Here is a 23,036-nt window from a genome sequence, read left to right on the forward strand (position 1 = left end):
TGTTTTGAAATAATTTTTGGGAAATATTTAACTTCACTATAAGGATAAAAAATATTATGTTCATCTGTTTTGGAATATTTTTATTAGCATGGTTTACTAATAATTGATTTTGTGCTTCTTGATTTTGTTTTATGAGGAATGTGATATTTCAGTCTTTGCATTATTGCACTGCACGAGTCTGGCTTCACTGTTTTCCAGCTCTGTTTTTTTGTCTGTACCTTTCTATTTATACTTCTTGGCCACTTTATTCTGATTGGTGAGGGTCTGTGTCTGGGTGCTGCATTTGTGACTCAGGTGAGGTAGTCTTCTAGCCGGGAAAATGCCTTGTAGCTGTTGGGTTGAAGGTTTTTCTGATTTTGGTAGAGGCTGGGATCCGTGATTGTAGGATGCTAAAAATGATGGGGCTTAAGGCCTGCTGGATGCTGAAATGCTTGCCGGATTTGATTGTTGTGTCAAGGAGCTCCAAGGAGGGGGACCCCTTCCCTCCCCCAGCCCTCATTGCACTAGATAACTTGTAATGTGGCCCACGCACAAAAAAAGTTTGCCCACCCCTGCTGTATAGGGTTGCCAGATGTCCTTATATTGGGAAGAGAATTCTGGCTCACTTTGTGGTTGAAAGGAAAATTTAGCATTTTTCTTCTCTGCTCTTCTACGCAGCCCATTGGCCTTTTCCATCCTACAACTGATCCTCCTTGAAAGTCGTCATTTCTGGTATCAGGAAAGCACCTCTGTGCAATTCTCACCCACCACTGGATAGGGAACCTGTATTAGATCCATGGTCTGTTAGGGAGGAGCATTGATCTAGTGCTTAGGGCCTGGACTCGTCTCTGTATGAATGTAAGTCTCACGTCTGCTCCCTGCATGTTCAAAACAAAGCACCTGGCTTTCTCAAGTAGCAAATTTAAAACTAAAACAAAAAAAAAAAAGTTTTTTGCTTTTCTCAGAGTTCTCAGTCTGCCCCAGAATAATCCTGATGGAATGTGGCTGTAAAGTAGCAGGATGTGCTAAGTGCCTAGGGGCAAGAGACAGAGACACTAAAATATAATTATGAATACAAGTAACTAGAGGTGAAGGAATTATTCACTGCCTTGCAGCAGAAAGAGTGCATTCACCAGCCATCTGCTCCCAGTTGTTTCACATACAAAATACGTGAGAAGAATTGACAGAAGTACCCACCTCTGCCAAGGAATGTATTTTTGTGAAACAGCTATTGATGCTGACTCGCTCCGTTTGATTTCACTTTATGGTCCTTGTAGTTCTGGAATGGATTGGTTTAGGTTGCCCTGGAGGCTTTTTAGTGATATTTGATTCTGCTCATAGCACAATTTCTGTTCATTTCCTCTTTTTTTTTTTTTTTTTTTTTGATCAGGCCAAAAGTCCTTTGAGCCCAGCATCCTGTCTCCAGCAGTGGCTGATCCGAGTCATTAGGAAGTACCCAGCAGATGCCAAAGCGTAGATCCAATTCCTTGATGCTCAGGCCCCAGGAATAAGCAGTGGCTTTCCCCATGCCCACCTGGCTAATAATTCTTTAAGGATTTATCCTCAATGAACTTGCACCAAACCCCTTTTTAAACCCAGCTGTGCTAGTTGCTATGACCACATCCTCTGGCAGCAAATTCCACAGCATGATTGTGCGCTAAGTGGAAAAAAAAAAATGCCTTCTCCTCCAATTTGTTTTAAATCTGCCACATGTTAGTTTCATGGCATACCCCATCGCCTTAGTACTATTTGAAAGCGTAAATAACCATCCCCTATTTACCTGTTCCACCCCACTCATGATTTCAGAAACCACAATCCTCCAAGCTGAAGAGCCCTAACCTGTATAACCTTTCTTCACGAGGGAGCCGTGCCTTCTCTGTTACCTTTTTTTGTTGCCCTCCTCTGCGCCTTTTCTAGTTCCACTTGATCTTTCTTGAGATGGGGAAACCAGAACTGAACCCACTCTTCAAGGTGCGGTTGCACCCTAGGATCTCTTCAGAAGCATTATGATAGCCATGGTTTTGTTCTCCGTTTCTTGCTGAGTAATTCCTACCATTCCACTCTCACACTGATCTGAGGATTTCAATGCATGGTCCACAGTGTTTCCAAGATCCTGTTCCTGGGTGGTTATTCCTAATGGAGAACCCAGCATTGTGTAACCATAGTTAGGATTATTTTTTCCCTATGTGTATCACTTTGCACTTGTCCACATTAAATGTAATCTGCCATTTAGACTTCTAGTTTCCTATTCTTGCAAGATCTTTCTGCAGTTCCTAAAAGTCCTTCAGGTTAATATCCAAAGCCAAGTTTTGCGTCTTCATGGCAAGTTTCTGTATATTCAGATCCAGCTAGATTTTAGCCAGATAAGTCGTCATTCCAGGGGCGTTTTGGGGAGTACTTAGATTATCTGGCTAACTTAGCCAATCTTTCGTTATAACCGGCTGAATAAGTTTTAGACCTCTGTGTAGTTTATCCTTAAAGCGCAGCTTATGACAGAAGCTGAGCTGGAGCTCGCTGGCGAGCGTGGGACAAGCAGATTCTACTCCTGGCAGGGATTTTTAGGGTTATGGGGAGGGCATGCCTCGCCACATGTTTGGTTGGACTACCAGCAGCAGTTCCACAATTGTAATATTTTATAGAAATGGGGATAGGGGCCAGGGATCCTGGATCATTTTTTTATATTTAGGAGGGGATGCATGACCTGATAGGGCTTATATGTAATTTGGGGGATGGGGAGAGGAAGAAATCTGGCCACAGATATGCAGTTAGGTAGCTCAGATAACTTTAGGCGAGAGTAATCAGCATGATACTTATCTGGCTGAATACTGCATATGGGACAATTTTTCGGCTTAATTTTAGTTAGATAACTTCTCTGACTAGTACCCACTGTCCACCTCCCTCCCTGTTTCCCTAGGCTGGACCCAAACTCACGGACCTGGGCACTCAGAGCACAACACCTCACTGCCCAAGCCACCGGCTCATACACTCCCAATTCTTTGCTAACCAGCTTACTTAATATGGACCTCATAGTGTTTTAACTACCTTCAATATTTTTGTGTCATCTGGAAATTTGATCACTTCACTTGTTGCTCCTTTTTCCAGATCGCTAATGAATAAATGTCTCCTTGAAGCTTTGCTGCCACTTAATTTGGCAATTGCCAGCAAAGTAGTACTACTGCCAGCCTTCCACATTAAAGCCACAAAGAAATTGGGAAGCAATGGTGCCTTTTTATAAGGCTTAATGACTGCTTAAAGGTGTGAGCTGGAGGTGCCCAACCTGGTCCTTGAGGGTGACCACAATGAATATTCATCAGACATATTTTGCACACATTTTAGTCAGAGAACCAGGTTCGTTGACACAGTTCGATCATCCAGAAAGCCAGGCCTTTTTGTGGCCTTCGAGGACCAGACCCGTGCAATTCTGGTGTTAAGTTTGGGGGGATTTCCAAGGCTCCTTCCTCAGTTATGTCAGCAATGCAAATGTATATGCACTTTTCTTTAGTGAATGTTTAGAAATAACAGCCAATATCAGCAGAAGTAAACAAAGCAAGAGAAGCCATAATCAGTCGAACAGTGATGACAAATTTGAAAACGTTGAGATATATTAGCATCTGTGAGATACATTTGTCTTATCAGCCAAATAAAGCAATAAACATGTTTTTGGAGGTCAGGTTGTTATAACAATTATTAGCCAGCTAGACTTGGGATCATCATCTCTTACTTCCGGGTGTGATTAACAGGGAAGGATGTTTCCCTTTGGATCTGCCGAATACTTCCAGATGCCCTGAATTGGTCACTGTTGAAAACCGGGTGCTGGGCTTGATGGATCATTGGCCTGATTCAGCACAGCACTTTACATTCTTAATACCCAGCTCAGTGTTTCCCACTAGCTAGCCTGGGCCTCCATTTCCTATGCTACAGATCTTGCCAGTTAGAATGGGGCATGCCGGTGTTTATTTACAGTACTGAAAAGGACAGCAAGGATGGCTTGATGCCGTTAGATACCCATCAGCTCCTTTTAAAGCAAAGCAGATTCAACTTTCTTACTCGGCTTGTCTGGAAACGAGCTACAATAAATGCATCCATCACAGGCTCCATCCAGACTTAGCTGAAAAGCAGTTCTGAATGTATTGCAGCGAATGTTAAAGAAGTCTTAGCTCTATTCCTTGATGCAGTGTTTCTAATGCTATATTAATTACAAGACTAAGATGTTTTGTGACGATGATGACACTGGCATAACCTGGCTTATTGCAGCTTTGACGTGCATGTAACTGCGTGTATGGAGGTGCTTGCAGCTGCAGCCTTTCTACAAGTGCTGGCTGTGCACTGCCATGCAGGAGACCCAAGTCTGAGTTTTAGACCAGACTCCTCCTTGTGAGGCCGTGAAGGACTGCAGGTGCTGTGGAGGCAGCAGTCCGGGCCTCCTTGGAGGGTCTCAAGCATTTAAGAACATCATCATCTCCTGACTGGGCTGAGGGGGAACATTTCCCAGCTTCTGGAAATGGAGCCAAAGTCTGTAGAGCCTAACTGAGGGATGATATTGTAATGCCTGGGATTACATGGGTGTGTTTGGGGGTTTTTTTGTTTTTTTTTTTCCATTTTGACTGTTTCATATATAGTGGAGAAAACTATGGCATCGTGACAACCTTCAGGGAACTATAATGCCTAGAGCTGTAAGGATCGGCGTAGCGGGTCCCCTTCAAACTCTGCCTCAGCCCCAGACTGTTTGCATAATCCCATGGCACGCAGCACTAGGAAGTAAAAGTTGGAAGGGTGGGGGAGGGGAATGAGGCAAATGGGAAAAGTCTGAGGATTCAGATTTTCATTGTTGAGAATATATCACTGTGAACTAATCCTGGCACTGCTTTCTGCAGATTTCAGACTTTGGCTTGGCCAAGTGGAACGGCCTATCGCATTCCCACGACCTCAGCATGGATGGGCTGTGCGGGACCATCGCATACCTCCCCCCGGAGCGGATCAAGGAGAAGAACCGCTGCTTCGACACCAAGCATGACGTGTACAGGTTAGAGTTCTTTCATGCAAAGAATAACCTTTCACCGCACGCTGTGGCACTGCCACAGGCCGGCACCTGTCCTGAGCTGCGGAAGCAGGAAAAGGAATAAGCAAACTCTCACGCAATGTGAGATCCAATGTGACTAACCCAGAATCCCTGGTGATTAATCGTTTTCTCTTCCTGACCTGAATGATTCTGAGCTATTTCTTCCTGGAGGGTTTGAGTAATTTTGCTTTTTGAAAAGCACAAATCGAACGCCACCCTACAGATTTACGTAACTGGGAGCTTTAATGCCTCATAGCTGCTGTCAGCCTTTAGCGAGCTCTGGGAAAACATTACTTAGAGTCTTAGGTCTGACATAGATCACAGAACTGAGTTAGGGAAGGTGCCTGGACTTGTAGATTCTTCAACCCAACTCTACCCCCAGACCCTGATCACCTTCAGGGAAGTGACTCTACTTTGTTTCTAATTCCTAGCTCTGCCTCTGTGACCCCCGAGGACCTCACTGTGTCTCCCTGTGCCTCAGCTTACTCACCTGTACATTAAGCATTGACACTGCTCCCATTACAAAGGCTGTCAGACTACCCCACCTCCTCCTGGAGGCTCTACCTATGCTTCTCAGTTGTGAAGGATCCTGACTGAGAGAAGTCACATAAAATCAAGTTTTTCCATTCCTGAGGTTTCTGCTTCATCTGCCTGTGAAGCTAATGATGATTTAATAGTTATGTTACCATTGTGCTCCACTGATCGCCATTTATGTCATCATCTCTCCCTGAATTTAAGCTGAAATTTAGCTTGTGCACCTTTTTGTGAATTCAACGTCTTCTAAACAGACCGTGAGTCTTTGGTCATTCAGAATACCAGCAGCCTGCGGGTACATCCTGCAAGGGGCACAGTGGTTAATGGCCACAAACAGATGAAATCCTGAGAAAATATGCAGAGAACAGGCTTTTAAAGTGACAAACAGCCAGACAAAGCCAGAAAGAGGGACCCACCAGAATAGTTTTTTCCTTAAACTTGTCCCATCTTAAGCAAGATACTTAAGAGAAAATTAACTAGAAGTGCAGAGGTTTTGTAGCTGTGTTAGCCCTGGAGAAAATGGGAATCTTTGTAGGTTGTGACCCCTTTTAAAGGCCAATCAAACAAAACACCAGTGACAATTTTACAACTTTCTATAAATGACTCTTTAAAGTTTATTTAATGCTTCTTTCTAAAAACTTAAGCTTCTTAAAAGATAAAGTACAGCGTAAGACTTCAAAATAGTACCTTTTAAAGGACCAAGAGAAAAGATATTGCAGCCTCTGAGTTTTCCAGATCTCTTAGGTCTCTCTTTCAGATTAATAATGCTGGGAATGAGGAAGGAACCATCTGTCTCTCTCTCTCTCTTCTACTTCTGACTCATGTACATTTCTACATTATATTGGTTTGCAAATAAATCTGTGGACTTTCTGTAAAAATCCGTGACTTGCAGACTTATTTGCAAACCAGATGCCAAATGATCTTTGGCATTTGTATCAAAATCTGCCACCATGCAGGTTTCAAGAATTGTGCATCTTAAAGACAAGAGGTGCTGTATTTATTTACTGTGAATGGAGACAAAGCTGCAGTGCAAACTGTATCAATACCGTTGCTCTGAGCCCTGCTCAGAAAATCTTTCTGCTTTTAGGGGTAACTTTCGGAATTAGATGGCGCGCACACAACCCAGTGGCTGTCCTAAAACTGACCTGGGCTCGGTGTGCGTACAACACAGTTTTGAGGAGAGGCGTTCCTGTGCACGAGTAAGCTCCGCCCTCCTCCTTCAAAGTCTAAACTTTTCATAAGCAAACATTTGCCGTGTCCCCGGCCAATACCACGAGGATTTTCAAAGCAAACTTGTGTGGGTCTGTTCATTTTGAAAACACTCGTGTTCACCCAGACTTTACTGCTGTGCAGGCCTTTGAGAGTTTTTTAATTTTGCCACGAGCAGGTACCAGCTGCTTTCAGGTTTTATTCTCTGTAACCCTCTCTGAAAGATTCATTGGTACTACGTTTACATCAGAGCTCACGTAAAAATACTGTCTTCAAATGAATGTTGTCTTTTTTTTTTTTTTTCTTTTTTTTATTACAGTTTTGCCATAGTAATGTGGGGAATTCTTACCCAGAAGAAGCCTTTTGCAGGTAAAATCTTTCTTTTCCTTTTATAATATATCTTTTGAAGTTTATACAACAGAGGTGGAGGATGGCCAAGTCCTTGCTTTGCTGTAGATGCTGACTCTTCACCCCAGTATGATGAACGATTCCTGCTTTGGATAGGAGGTCATGTTATCAACTTAAGTGTATTCTAGAAAGAATTTAATTTGTACTGGTTAGAGCAGGAACCGGGAGTTGGGGAATCTTCTCTGATTCTGAAAATCTTACATAGTTCTGCCCCGGAATCTCTGTTGTGACCTTGGGGCCAGTCACTTTATCAACCTGTGCCTCAAGTCTAAATCCAACTCTGCCACTGACTCAGCGTGATCTTGGTTGAATCACCTTCATCCTCCTATGCCTCTGGTCAAATGATGTGCTGCCGTCTTCCCCTCCCCTTCACGAACATTGGAAGTCAGAGTTATGAGCCAGGCATCTTGCGCCCAAGATGCGGTTGCTTTGTGTTTCTGAATGTGGAGCTTTTTGGCATACTGTTTAGGTTGGAGATGCTCCAGCTTGGCATGTTATTTGAAGGGTAAAATGTTTTGAAGATGTCAATATGAGATGGTTGCTTTTAGCAATTAAGAAACTTAACATACACTGAGGCTGTCCTAATAAAACTGATGTCTGTATATTTGCAGACAAGTGCAGTATTTCTTCACTCTTACTGCCTGGGTATGTAGAAAGGATTGTGCAGTGTTAAGTTTGTACCAAATTTATTTGCAAAATTATGCCCAAGTTCCCCCAAAATGTTTGGAAAATAGTTGAGAAAAAATTGTATTCATTTTTGTATACAAACCATTCAGAACAGATGTGGTCAGAGCTAGTAGAACAGCTGGGTTTAAAAAAAGGTATGGACAAGCTTTTTTTTTTTTTTTTCTGGAGAAAAGGTCCATTCATTATTGGTAGCCAAACAGACTTGGGGATCTCAACTTCAGGGAATGGACCTCTCCCCATTAGGATCTGCCAGATTGGTCACCCTCTGAGGCAGGATGCTGGGCTCGATGGACCATTGGTCTGATTCAGCATGGCATTTCTTATGATCTTACTTTATTATTTGCAGTGTAACAGTACAGAGCTTCCCAAACCTGTCCTGGGGGACTCCACAGCCAGTCAGGATATCAGGATATCCCCAATTAATATGCGTGAGAGAAACTAGCTTGGGTTTCCAATATGTGCAGAATTTATTGCATGAATAGTTCACTGGAGATATCCTTTAAACCTGATTGGCTGTGGCGTCTCCCCAGGACAGGTTTGGGGAATCCTGATATGGTAGATGACCGGCCCATCCAGTCTATCCAGCTATTCCTGTACATGTTGTGAGGATATATCCCATTTGCCAGCCATAGTGTGTGACCACTTGTAAGATCTCTTCTTAACCAGGAGAGTTTTTCTCTTCCTTATTTGTATTCTGCCATTTTAGGTAGCTACGCTATCAGTTCCCCACTTAGTTCACAACCATCTTACCTCTTTTTCTCTGGTCTAACCACAGATCTTTGTAATAATCTAAATAACTACAAATACTAACGTGGCCATTGATCAAACATACAGGCTCCTAGGTCCTCTGTGTAGCCTGCCAGATAGACCTGGCTACTGTGTAAACACCTGCATTTCCACTAGGACTTCTGGTTTTTACTGTACTTGAAGCCTGCCAGATAGACCCAGCTGCTAGTTGAACTCTTACATCATAGCTTATTGTGGCTATTGCCCAAACGTCCAGCCTCCTGTACAGCCTGCCAGATACAGCTAGCTGCTCATGTAGCTGGCTCTATTTCAGCTAGGATTTCTAGTTATTACAATGACTTCCAATATTCCCTACTTAATCTAACCCCTAACGCCCTCTTCTCTCAAGTATCTTACTACCAAGCTTGGTCGCAATCTAAACAGCTACCAAAACTAGTGATATTGTTGCCTGAACATCCAGCCTCCTAGGTACCCATGGCCTAGCTGGATAGTACCTGCCAACCACCAACTTGCTGGTACCAACCCAGTAGGTTTCCGGGGCATGAACACTGCACTGTACAACAGAAATGTAGATAAGTCATTAAAACTATAGTGAAGAACTGACCCTAGTCATAGAATAGAGGGTCCCAGCCCCAAAGAGTTTAAGATCTAACTGAGAAGGAAACATTTAATGGATGGGACAGATAAAAGGTCACAGAGAAGGTGCTGGGCTCCCTGAGAATGAGTGGAACGTTTCACTGAAGGCACGGCTAACATGGAAAAGAAGGAAGACTGCTTATTTTATTGTAATTTTGATGCTGTTACTGCTTTGGGCAACTTGGAAGAGTGGATTACAAATAGATTTTGATTAGGAATGAGTGTATTTTACAGACTCTCTCTTCTCTTGTAATGCTGAGATATGCAATTGCTATGATGTTGTCTTTTGATGTATTTTTTTATATATTGTTCTATTTTTATGTTAGCAGTGCCATGTCCTCTTTTGGAAGGGGGCAAGATATAAGAAAGGAAAGTAATATAATGTAATGTGTTGCAGAGGAGAAGAATATTTTGCATATCATGGTCAAGGTGGTCAGCAACCAGCGCCCAGAGTTATCGGTGCTGCCTAAGCCCCGGCCCCAGGAGTGCAATATCCTGATAAAACTGATGCAGAGCTGCTGGCAGGAAAAACCTGAGAAGCGACCCTCGTTTCAAGGTACGGTAATGGAAAATTGCAGCAACCCATTGACACCATGCCTCCCGAGGAGAACCGCCAGCCCTCGGCATAGCGTTCGTGGTCCTAAATTGGTTCTAGGCATGAAAATCTTGTCAAAATGGCAATAAAAAATAAATGCTTAAAATTGAAATGGGAAGAAGAATAATGGATAGAGCGTTGGACCGTGCATCAGTTCAAGAATCCCCTCTACCGCTGACCCTCTGTGTCCTTTATCTCTCTGTTCCCAGTCCGGGACCTAGGGCAAATTACTTTTATCTTCCTATGTTTTGGGTCTAAACGCAGGACTGAAATCTTTGGGTTGCTTGTGTATTGTAGCTCTATGACAGCTCATGGTGGTGCAGTCTGCTAGTTTAGAATTCACTCTTTGCAATGCTACTGCACAGTAATATGGCTGACATAGCTCAGGATGTTGTTTTTGTAGAGTTCCACTCCCATCAGCTGCAGTCATTGGTCAACAAATGATAGGTGGTTTTGGAGGGCAATTTTTAAAACTGCCTGTGTTACTGGAAAGTCTGCAGATACTTTTCACCTGCGTCTGCACGTTTTTAAAGGAAAGTTTATGCATTTCTTTTACTTTATTTATTTATTTCTTTTGTATACCGACATTCGATCGAGATATCACATCGGTTTCCAGAAAACAGGTTGAATAGAGCCGGAACTGCCCTATTTTACATTGTAACAAGAGAACAGTTGATTAAACAATAAATATAAGGAACATTGTAACATATGAATAAAATTAAAATTAAATATTAGTGGGTATATAGAAATGGCAAATAGCCTATATACAATATGTACAATATGACTTGGTTATGAGTAGGGTGGGGGACAGGGAAGAGGGAGGTTACGAGAAGGGTGGGGGACAGGGAAAAGGGAGGATAGAGAAGGGGGGAGGGGTTATGCGTTCATGCAGAGTAGAAGTTATGCGGTAAGGCTTTCAAGAGCGTTTATTATAGGATGTTGGGGTTCAGGAGGGAATGCTTTCAAGAACAGCCATGTTTTGAGCTGTTTTTTAAAGACTTGCGGTGAGGGTTCGTTTCTGAGCTGTGGGGGGAGGGAGTTCCAGAGGGTAGGGCCAGCTATTGTAATGGCTCGTTTGCGTGTTGTATTGAGGTGAGCATTTTTAAGAGTTGGGATGGAGAGGAGACCTGAGTTGGTGGATCTGAGATTTCTTTGTGTGAAATATGGTTGGATGTTGTTGTTTAGCCAGAAAACTGCTTAAGGAAAAAATATCTGCAGAGATTTGCACCTCCTTTTTCCATGGATACTTTATCCAATCAAAACTCCACACAGTGACCTAACCCTGGCATGAGAATGCCGCTGCTACCACGCAGGTGGAATTACGCATGTGCAGGGTGGGAAGTAGATTTTTGTGAGTAGTGTGCTTTTTACCCACAGAACTCCCTTTTGAAAATGGTGGCCCCCCCCCCCCCTCCCCAACTGACAGCTTCCTGGCCCTGTTTGGAGTAAGGTGCTATGAGCCTACACTGACGGCTACTTGGGGTTTCTTCTCCATTTCAATCCTCCTCCTATTCAAGCCAGGTCTTGCAAGTCCTCCCCTGGCTGAGAGGCGGGGACCACAGTCCCCTCCAGCACCTGGCCCATGGGCACTCTTGTAGTCCAAGCTGCAGGAGTCGGGTCTTCTCCATTGGCGTGTGCCGTGCTTCCAGCAGGCTGGCCTGGGTGATCTGTTTATTGGCTTCAGATGAACACATCCCATGCTTTGTACTCTCCTTTCTCTTCCCCCCCCCCTTTCATTTTAAGAGGTGTTTTTTCTTAATCTTTGGAATTTGCTTTGTGGCTGTAGAGCATCTGCCTGGGGAGTAAGTTCTGTGGGTCTCATGGATATGATGCGATGGTGTCAGATTAACCTTGGGGGGGTGGTTTATGTGAAGGCATGTTTGTAAATGGAATATTTGTAACAAACGAGAGTAATTATCTTCCCTCTGGAGTATAATAAACAAACTGGCTTTTTTGATCTGTTCATATGAGCTGTTCTGGGAAGGCGTGCCTCTTCTCAGTATTGCACTGTGGGCTTATTTTGACGTTGTGCAAGCATCGATTGCTCAGGTGACCCGACTCCCTTTGCTGAATGCCTTTTTTTCTATATCTTAAAAGAAATTACTTCTGAGACTGAGATCCTCTGTGAGAAGCCAGAAGATGGGATGAAAGAAGCAGGGAATCAGGACCAGCATGGGAATTTGCAGGAATCAGATCTTGAGGTACCGCATTCCTTTTTACTTTGGAAATGAATATTCATTTTGGGAATAAACAAACTTCTGACCATATACTAATTTTGATTTTTTGTTGATAGTATTGAGAATTTCATTATTTACCAATTTTTATCCAGAAATTCCTGAAAAGAAAGTATATTCCCCTACAGTCTACTGGTTTACAAAGCCATTTGCAAAAAGCAAAAGAAAACTAATTCTTGAAACAGAAGAAAGCAAATGCTTTGAAGATTAGATCTATCTTTAGTTTACTTGAATTAAGTTTGATATACAGTTTGTTTTTTTTTTTCAAAAATCAATCAACATCCAACATTTAATTTTTCACTTCACGTTATACATTTGATCTCATATGTCCATCTTTTGAAGCAGGCGTCCACGCCATCCCCTCAGAAATGTGGCTCTGTACCAGCACTTGACCAGGACTGCAGCCTCTCCCAGTTACTCTCCCAGCTGGATTCAGGAATTTCTCAAAGCCTCCAAGACCCCCAAGATCTCAGCCAGAGTACTTCAGATTCCAAGCTTCAGTCTAGCAGCAAGAGGCTTTCTGGGGTCTCCTCTGTGGATTCTGCCTTTTCCTCCCGGGGCTCCCTGTCACTCAGTTTCGAGAAAGAGACTTCTAGCTGTGGTAAGTCTTCACGATTATTGGACCAGCAATTTTTAAATTTTTATGAAGCAAACGAACAAGACACAGCAAATAGACTCTTGCCTCCTGCCATATTGCAGACTCTACTTAATTTCCGTCTTCACTGTCACTTCAGCCCTGCTAATGATCTTCAATGTTTGCATCAATTCCAACATGGTTTTTGTTCTTCCCTTTCCCTCCACTGGGAGACTGCTTCATGCATCTTCCACCCTTTCTGTGATAACTCCCTGAAGCCCTCAGACTCACCATAATGTTAAGTATTTACTTGATGCTACCGAATAAGTTCTTATCCAATAATCAAAGGTTTTTATGCAGCTGAATGCATACAAATACACTTACCTGCTTATAAAAATGGGTGGAGTTGGGTTGAGGGGGTGAAAATATGCACAGAAATTTTGAGGTCTGTATTCAGACACGGTCCAGATAGCAAAGTTAGAAACTTATCCAGCTAACTTTGGAGACATATTGAATATAGCCGGCTAACTTTAGGACTGCTCTTTAACCCGATCAGAGTTAGCCAGTTAACTTAGCTGGCTAACTCAGCTCCTTCCAGTTATGGCCCCGGAACACCCCTAACATTGGCAGACTAGAATTTAGCCTGATATGTGCCCAAAGATTCATATAGCTGGCTAACTTTTGGGTTAGCTGACTAAATCCTTTTGAATATGGACCTTCTTATTCTCAAATCTCCATGGGTACTCTGCACCTGCTTCCGTGCAGTGAGCAGCTGCCGCATTTCGGCTCTGTGTTGGTGATGGCTTTTTTAAGGTTACTTACAAACTGTATTCAGAGTTCCTTTGATATTAGAGAAAACTGGAATCTTTGAGTTCTGAATCTGCGGGTTTGAGAGCACGGAAAATTGATTTAAAACATTTCTCTGGTTATCGGTGGGTCCCGCTTTCTCTAATTATGAAGTTAAAAGGGAAGCTCCAGGAAAAGCCAAGAACCAGTAGTTTTATTTACATGTTTTAAATCAGTCTCTCTTGTGGTATAATGGGGCAATTTTCAGTAAGTTCCAGTATTGAAAAGAGTAAGTTCCCTCACTGAAAAGAGAGGGGGTGGGTTTGAAACAATTTTGCCAGCAGAAGTAAACATGGTGTAGCCCATAGTTTATGGCCAATATAATTATAATCGCTAGTACGTGTGCATAATGAATCCACTTTAACTTAATGGATTGAGACCCCATAGAGAATACTTAAATAGCAAAGTATCTTGGTTTTGGCCATTTCCTGGCAACTGTTGCTTTGACAGAATTCATTCAGGCCCACAGCCTACTGAGACACCAAAAACAAGTTGGGAGCATGCAAAGGCATGGCTTCAGGAATGCTGTCCGATAGAGATTTGTGGATGGGGGGGAGGGGTGTGGTTGTGTGCATGGTGGGGATATATATGTAGGAGTGTGCAGCTTGGGCATTTCTTTGGGTGAGTAGGAATGTGTGGGTTTTGGGAGTAGGGTGACAGACTGGTGGAGGTATGTAGGAACGTGAGTGTGTGGGTGTCAAAGTATACATTTGGTGAGTGTGAAGTTATTGTAAATTGTGGGTTGTGTGAGTGGGCAGCTAAGTGAGTGCATAGGGTGCATTTGTGGATGGAGGTGTGTTTATTTGATGTGTGAATGGGGATGTATGGAGAGTTGGGGTGGGTGTAAAGAGTGTATCTGTTGTGGGATCTCATGTGGTGGTGTATGTGTGTGGAAGTGTGAAAACTGGCTTTGAAAACCCCTTTTAGGTGCCTTCTGTTGCCAGCTGCTTCAGTTATCTCTTCCTGTGTTGCTCTGTACCAAATTGCTGGAAGGGTGAGGGTGGGGGAGCTTTTGGAATGGAGCGGTGCTCAACATTCCACAGGTCTAAGAGTCTCTCACAGACAGCAATGGGGATTGTTTTGAAGACTTTATTCTCTGAATATGCTGATCTGATGTTTCTGGTTTTTCTCAGACTTGTCTGAGAGATTCACGTTTTCTTTATGCTTGCCAAATTTGGAGAATGTTACATTTTGGAGTGTTATTGTGCCAGTCCTTTTTATATTATTCTTTTCATCATTCTATATGTTGGAAAGCATGAAAACAAAATGTACCACCAGCCAGACTAATACAGGGTTTCCTGTTCACTTGAAGGTAGAGGTTTTCAATTTTTGGTTGTAGTCCTCAGGAATGATTCAAGGAGGGTAGAATTCTCACATTTTGGCAGTGCACTACCACTATTATAATCCAGTAAATTATAAAAGGAGACAGTTGTCTAGTAATACCCAGTTTCCCAGAATGTGAGATTCCCATCAGAACATTCTTACCATTAACTGTATATTTATAGTGAACAATTCAGTGTGTTGCCACAGTGATGTGGAAATATACTGACTTCTGAGTATACCTAGGGCATATTAATGCTTGGTGAAACCTGCCCTGATTGCTTATAATGAAGCTTCTACTAGACTCTTTTTTTTTTTTTTTTTTTTTTTTCCTGCACCCTAGATATTGGCATGATAGATCTCCAAAAGAGGAAACTCACAGAGGCAATCATGTCTGGAGACACCAACAAATTGATGAAGATTCTCCAGCCTCAGGATGTGGACCTTGTCCTGGATGATAATTCAAGCCTTCTGCACCTGGCTGTGGAGGCTGGCCAAGAAGAGTGTGTCAAGTGGCTCCTCCTGTACAATGCCAACCCCAATCTGACCAACAAGAAAGGATCCACACCTCTCCATGTAGCTGCTGAGAAGAAGATGAAGACCATTATGGAGCTGTTTCTGGGGAGAAAAATCAACATCAATGCAAAAGATGAAGATCAGTGGACGGCTCTACACTTTGCAGCCCAGAATGGGGATGAGGCCAGTGTGAGGCTGCTGCTCGACAAGAACGCGTCATTTGATGAAGTGGATTTTGAAGGAAGGACAGCCATGCATGTGGCATGCCAACATGGGCAAGAGAACATAGTGCGCATTCTGTTGAGACAGGGAGTCAATGTAAGCATCAAGGGGAAAGACAACTGGGTGCCTTTGCATTATGCTGCCTGGCAAGGTCATCTTTCCATTGTAAAGCTGCTAGCCAAACAGCAAGGTGCTACTATTAATGTGCAGACCCTTGATGGAAGAACCCCGTTACACCTGGCAGCCCAGAGAGGACATTATAGAGTAGCTCATGTTCTTATTGAACTGCATTCTGATGTCAACATCTGTAGCTCACTGCTAAAGACACCTCTCCACATGGCTGCTGAAATGGGTCGCACCAGTACATCTCGGCTCCTCCTCAATCGAGGTGCTGAAATTGAAGCAGTAACAGCAGAAGGATGCACTGCCCTTCATTTAGCCTCTCGGAATGGGCACCTACCAACCGTGAAATTGCTGATTGAAGAAATGGCCAACGTCAATGTCAGTGGCCCCCTAAAGAAGACAGCGCTCCATTTGGCGGCAGAGAATGGGCATGCTGCAGTAGTCAATGAACTCGCTAGCTCTCAGAACCTCAATGTGTTTGATGAAGAAGGACTAACTGCCCTCCAGTTGGCAATCCGAGGTGGATACTCCAAAACAGTTGACATTCTTCTACAACATGGAGCCTTTATTGACTCAAGCAATCTATTGCCCCTAGCTCCACTGCAAGACACAGAGCAGAACCACAACAGTTCAGCAACTTTGCCATCATGATGCTGATCCAAAGCAAAAGCTAGCAGAACAATATAGGTATTTTTCTCTAACAGGGCAGCAGAGGTAGAGAGCAGATAAAGAGAACCGACCTCAGTTGTTTTTTGGTTCCTTTTGGTATGTGAGAAATTGCAGAAGTATTGTAAATATTAGTCAACAGAAAGAAGACTGCTGTGTTTTCTTCCCTTTACCTTATTCCACACATGGCAAAAGCCAAAAACTGACCATCAGTCCAGTGGGCAAGCACAAACATTATTCCACCTTTTTCTATGCCAAGGGCTTACCTTGCTTAGCAATTTCAAGAGGAGATTATATTTGAAACGAGCAATTACAAGACCATTGCGTGCCTCCCACACCAGTTATCATTAAAGTTTTTTTGAATGTTGTTGCAATCCCAGTTCATTCATGTGACACATTTGCAGTGCCATTCCCAGAAGATTTACTGCTTAATTGTTTAGCATTTGTACAGCAAACAAAGTACAGAAAGCAACCCAGCAAAAAATTTCATCTACTTATGTCTGCTTGGCCCTGATGGAGGCTTACAATGGGATATCTTGCCTTTTTTGTTTCTGGCTTTTGTGGTCTGGTTATTTGGCTTGGAAACCTGCTGTGCTTCCTAGACAGGAAAACCTTGATCTCCAATTTCCCTGCTCTTGCATGCAGGCATGATCCCTCAAGATTTCGTATGTGAAAAGTCAGTGGTGATTTTCTGCCAGATCATGGACCTGGAACCTTTATGAACTTGCTTCCTTTTACCTACTGCAACTAGAGTGAAAGGTGCTATTGGCCCCAGCCTGGTACTTTTTTTTTTTTTTTTGTTAGATTTGTTTTGTAAAGAAAATTACCAGTGGAATAAATTGTCTAGGAATAAGTTTAATAAGGGCTTTTTTTCTGGAAATTAAAGGTGTCAGTATTCACATGTTGGACCCTCCCTGGGAGTGGGATGGGAAGGGATAACCACCCAGGCCCATGCCCCTTGCAACTGGCCACAGAGCCTATGAAATGACAGCATTGCAAATATTACACCAGACCCTAGAACACCAATACACCACGTACTAGGAGAACACAACAAGCCAGACTGCTACAGATTACTACATGCCAGCAGAATATCTCACTTTGATCACAAAGATGGAACACGAATAGACCCTCAGCAAATAAAAAAACAAGTGATCATGAATTATAAATAGAAATATGTGCAAACAAAAACTGAATTGGAAGCCCTAGACTCTGCATGCAGTGCATTTCCTCCTTACTGTGCAAAATGCAAAGATATCCAAGATGCTGCACATTCAACTTTGGGAATGTGAATCACTAAAGGAAAAGGAAGTCTCTTTTTTTTTTTTTTTTTTTTTTCCCCTACCTTTATTTTCTGGACATTTTGGATTCTAACAGTGCTTCCTAACCTTTATTTGTGTCATGGCACACCCGGCTCAGGGTTCACATCACTGAGGCACACTTCCATCTTCACCATCACCATCTCTTCCCTTCCCTCTCTTATCACCCCTCTGGCATCATCACTGTATCTTCCCTTTCCTCTGGCATTATCACATTCTTCCACTACCTCTCCCTCCAACCCTGCTCACACCCACCCCCTGGCATCATCATCATCATCTCTCTCTCCCCACCTTCTGGCATCATCTCCTTCCCTTCCATCTCTCCCTTGGAACATTCATCTATCGCTCCCTCACACCCCTTGGCACATTCTGCTGTCCCTTCTCTGCACTCCCTCCCCCCAATCCCCTGGAACAGGCAGAAGGTTGAGCAGCACTGTTGCTGCTGCTTCCTCTTCTGCAATCGGAACAGCAGAGGGCCAACAGGTTTCACAAAACTAAGAGCTCTGTGCAGTTTCAGTTGCAGAGGGAGCGGCAGCAGCAGATAGGAGCCGCTCTCTAACCCCCTACCCCTGCTGGCAGGAGGACATTCTGTAGGCCAGAAAATGAAGACGAATCTGCGCTTCAGCCTTTTTCTTATTGGGTTTTTCTCATGGCACTCCTGCACTTCAGCCATAGCATGCCATTTGGGAAACGCTGCCCTAACATAACGCTAACTCTCTCACAGCGACCATGGGAGCTTGGCAGCTCCAGCATAAGATCCCAAACCCACATACGGCTAATGATGGAGGCTTGGTGGCCCTAACATAACCCATCCCACACCACTTGCACTACTTTGCCCCGTCCCCTGGAGTCCTCTGTCTGTCACCTCAGCAGGCAGCTAAATCCCCTTTCCCCAGAGACCAAACATCAGTACTCTTTTCTCACCCACATCTTTACCCAGGCAGCAGTCTCTTCTTAAAGTCCTTCTCAGCGCAGGGAGGGCGAGCGGAGGCAGCACCAGATACATGGTTTTTTTTTTTTTGGGGGGGGGGGGGCACTAAGGGAAATTCAAGCAGGTGGAGGAGAAATAAAGCCCTGAGTTTAATAATTCTTTTTATAGACTTTGACATGTTAGCTATTTCTCACTCTGTTTTGTTTTTTTGTTCTTCTGTGAAGCAATTGTACAAAACAGGCCTGTGACAATGCGTTAAGTAATCTGAAATGGTAAAATAACCCAAGAATATATTAAAATGTTACACAGCTAAACCTCATTTTAATATCCCCGCTGCAGCTGGCTCCCTCACTCACCAGTGGTGCCGCGAGTCTTCTGATGGACTGTTCATTATGTGATACAGGTCAATATAGATATACTGTGTATATAAGATTTCTGACTGTTGCATGTCTACGTGTATACAGCGTATATTTTCTGTTACAGAATATGCTGTGAACCTGTGTATGTTTTAATGCACGCCCCCTGCTCACCTTCCTTCAGTACACCATTGTAGTAACTCTCATCAATAAAACAAATTGTAATGATCTCTGATGCTGTGTGGTGTGTCGAGCATTGTCCGTCTTGCATTTTGTAAATGACCAATTTTCTTCTTCAGGGTCTTTGCATGGCCTCTTCCAGTGATGTGCTACTAACTTCTTATCGAAGGGCTCTCAACCAGACTTTGCTATCGTAAAATAATTTTAACAAAAAGATCCAGAAATCAACAGCAGCATATTTCTGGCCACCTCAGAGGCTGCTTTGATTCTCAAGACAGTTTTTGGAGTTGGCCCATGCCAGTTTCGATATCCGTCACAGGTGGCTTCTCTCGTATGTCTGTTGTGCTCTGGGACAAGGCTCATTCCCACAGTTCACTGGAGCTAAGGTATAAAGTTTTGGCAGAACCTGTAAAAGGTTGTGAAATATTTTACGCTAGCTACAATATTGCACCTAATGTATAAGAAACTTTTTTGTGTGTATTCTGCATCTTTTTACTAGTTGCAACCAAAATGAGTTGCAAGTATCACTCAACAGCCAACGTAGGTATGTCTCACTTTTAATGCACTATCCAGTTTTATCATTTTTTAAATTTGTAATGTATGCAAATAAAATCCAACATCCTGGTTTTTTTTTTTTCTCAAAAAGCAGCAGCACTTTAGCTAGGAAATCCCTACACAGTCTGCATTTCAAATGGATATTATGCATCAGGAGATTCTTTTCTGCATCGTTGAGCATATGAGGACAATGTCTACTCCATTCTTCAGAAACGTTCTCTATGGTGTCTTTACAATCTCTACAGAACCCCCAATCTAACTTTTAGAAGTTAGTTCATGTTCTAAAAGGGTAACTAAAATAATCTATATCAGCCTACTCATTTATTGAAATTACACAATATGATTGCTTTACTATAGGTGGGATATAAGAGGTATTAAATAATTGGCCGACCTGCATCTGACAGCACTGCCACATTAGGGCACGAAAATTCTCTCACCCAGAAATGCTATCTGATAAAACACTATAGTGGATAACACATTGAAATCGTCGGTTCAGTGTGTTGCGGCAGTCAAAGCAAACAGAATGTTGGGAATTATTAGGAAGGGAATGGTGAATAAAACCATAAAATGTCATAATGCCTCTGTATCGCTCAATGGTGAGACCGCACCTTGAATACTGTGTACAATTCTGGTCGCCGCATCTCAAAAAAGATATAATTGCGATGGAGAAGGTACAGAGAAGGGCTACTAAAATAAGGGGAATGGAATAGCTCCCCTATGAGGAAAGACTAAAGAGGTTAGGACTTTTCAGCTTGGAGAAGAGACGGCTGAGGGGGGATATGATAGAGATGTTTAAAATCATGAGAGGTCTTGAACGAGTAGATGTGAATCAGTTATTTACTCTTTCGGATAATAGAAGGACTAGGGGGCACTCCATGAAGTTAGCGTGTGGCACATTTAAAACTAATCGGAGAAAGTTCTTTTTTACTCAACGCACAATAAAGCTCTGGAATTTGTTGCCAGAGGATGTGGTTCGTGCAGTTAGTATAGCTGTGTTTAAAAAAGGATTGGATAAGTTCTTGGAGGAGAAGTCCATTACCTGATATTAAGTTGACTTAGAAATTAGCCACTGCCATTAGCTCCAGTAATATGGAATAGGCTTAGTTTTTGGGTACTTGCCAGGTTCTTATAGCCTGGATTGGCCACTTTTGGAAACAGGATGCTGGGCTTGATGGACCCTTGGTCTGACCCAGTATGGCATGTTCTTATGTTCTTATGTCATGCAGAATTCAATGCTCGCCATTGAAAACAGAATTCTTTTATGTGAGTGAATACCAATCAAAGTCCAAATTTAAGCCCACATGGGGCTATCATATTTAAATAAAATATCCAAAATTGTTTACTGACATTTAAGAGCCTGCCAATCACCCTCTCGTGGGGGTGTGGTGACCTGTTCAAGAATGCACCATTTCAGATCCTGAAAACAATGTCCCAAATCTATACAAATGTTGCACAATCCGGGCTGGAAATTTCTGTGAGCTCCAATGCTTCACCAAACGGGTCTTAATTATTCTGTTGGGCCTCCCTACATAGTGCTTTGGGCATGGGCAACTTGAAAAATATACCACATGTGTACACAATGGCAACTTGTAGAACTGATTTTTTTCTTTGAAATCGGATCTATCCATAAAATACCGATAATAGTTTGGTTGCAGTATGTATTTCAACTAAATCTGACTCAGGCTGGTAAAACACACCTTGGAACATTTCCCTTGCATATTCGTATGTTCGTTTGGCATTGGTTCCCGTTAAGCAGCAGTGGAATGGAGACAGGCTGGCCATGTTGGTTTCTAAGAACTGCACATGCTACAATGCACTGTGGGCAGTAAAATCACTCAGCAGTGTTCTAGAAGAGAGAGAAATGTCAAGCCAGAAAAAGAGCACTGAAGAAAGTTTTCATGCTGTAACCGATAGACTTGCCAATAGAGGACTATATCACATTAAAAGAAAATCTGCAAAATCAAAATATGCAAATTAATCAAGTTAAGTGCATAAAAGTAGCAATTATCAAAAGTCCATAGAGTTGAATTTTCAAAAGGTTTTACGCATGTAAATTGGCTTTTGAAAATTGCTATATCATAGGCAATGGGCCATGGCCCCCCCCAAATTTAGGCTGCTACTGGTAATGACCTCTCGTTTCTCCTAAATTTCCATCTACTTAGAGTATATCTGGAAGCTGAAAAGACCTCCTCTGGCTAGAGTGCTGCAGGAGGGTCCAACAGAGTGAGACCACCTCTGGCTAGAGTGCCATGTTTGCTGGTCCTGCCCTCTCTCTCCTCAGAACAGGCCCTGCTGGTTCAGTCTCTCCCTTCTCCAACCCCTACCCTGGGTAATATGAAGTCATCACAGATGAGCTCTCTCTGTTGGAAGGAGAACAAATCACAGCCAGAAAAAAAAAAAAAGCAGAAGCTGCAACTTTATCATCACCTTACAGCAGCAGAAGAACAGAACATAAGGTAAGGGCTATGTTTAATCATCAGTAATCCTTTTTTTTTTTTTTTTTGCTGCTGCTGTGCTCCTGAGAGTCAGAGGAAGTTCTCTGCCCTGGTAGTCAGGCCTCTGGGTGAGCTGACTGGGCTGATCTTAGAGAAGGGCAATGCAGTGGGCCACTGATAGAGCAAATGGAGACAGTGAGTACCTGAAGAGGGAGGAGGAAGTATAAAGGTGGCTGGTAAGGGCAGAAACTTTACAGGATGATGCTGTACTGCCCATGGTTAGCCAGTCCAGAGGGGTTACTTGCTAAGTGAACACATGAGCAGCAGTAGAAGCATTGTTTGTGTCAGAGTGTCTGAGAATGTGTGTCAGTGTCTGAGACACCAAGAGAGTATGTGTACATGTGAGCTTGCCCCTCTTTCCCCATCAATTTTAGGCTCACCAGCTATGCTGCCACAGTGCAACAACATGGTTTTAGCTACTTTCCACCCAATCTTTAGGAGCTGGCAACACTGCATAGATGTTAGAACGGACCTCCCAAGCCCTAATCCGTCCAACTTTATCTCAGGAGCAGACCATACCTGCCCACACGCAGAAAGAAGACCCTAGCAGTTTTCTAGCATCAAGCATTTTATTGGAAGGTCAGAGATTGAATCCTAATCTATGATTTACATAGAGAATGTATGTAAGAGAGAATGTCATTAAACCATAAACACTAAGTAAGAAATTGGCAGGGGGGTGAAGCTAGGGCCGAAGCCTTTTGGAAATGATCTCACAACAAGTAGGAAAGTAAGCTTTCAAACAAAGCTTTTTCTGTTTGTTCAATGTCCAAGGTACAGAGAAGGGCAACCAAAATAATAAAGGGGATGGAATAGCTCCCCTATGAGGAAAGGCTGAAGAGGTTAGGGCT

The 23,036-nt window shown here is 43.0% G+C and overlaps 1 protein-coding gene across 1 annotated transcript in view; it reads left to right on the forward strand.

Moving 5' to 3' along the window:
• RIPK4 (receptor interacting serine/threonine kinase 4) overlaps window positions 1-19,186 on the forward strand; it is a 64,094-nt gene extending 44,908 nt beyond the window's left edge. Inside the window, exons 3-8 of the mRNA XM_029578571.1 lie at window positions 4,854-5,002; window positions 7,101-7,150; window positions 9,657-9,815; window positions 11,952-12,055; window positions 12,434-12,689; window positions 15,172-19,186. Of these exons, the coding sequence (XP_029434431.1) occupies window positions 4,854-5,002; window positions 7,101-7,150; window positions 9,657-9,815; window positions 11,952-12,055; window positions 12,434-12,689; window positions 15,172-16,340 (1,887 nt within the window). The 3' untranslated portion in view covers window positions 16,341-19,186. The remainder of the gene's footprint in view (window positions 1-4,853; window positions 5,003-7,100; window positions 7,151-9,656; window positions 9,816-11,951; window positions 12,056-12,433; window positions 12,690-15,171) is intronic.
• Window positions 19,187-23,036: the final 3,850 nt, after the last annotated feature.

This window comes from Rhinatrema bivittatum, chromosome 15, assembly GCF_901001135.1.
Source record: "Rhinatrema bivittatum chromosome 15, aRhiBiv1.1, whole genome shotgun sequence".
Classification (NCBI taxonomy): domain Eukaryota; kingdom Metazoa; phylum Chordata; class Amphibia; order Gymnophiona; family Rhinatrematidae; genus Rhinatrema; species Rhinatrema bivittatum.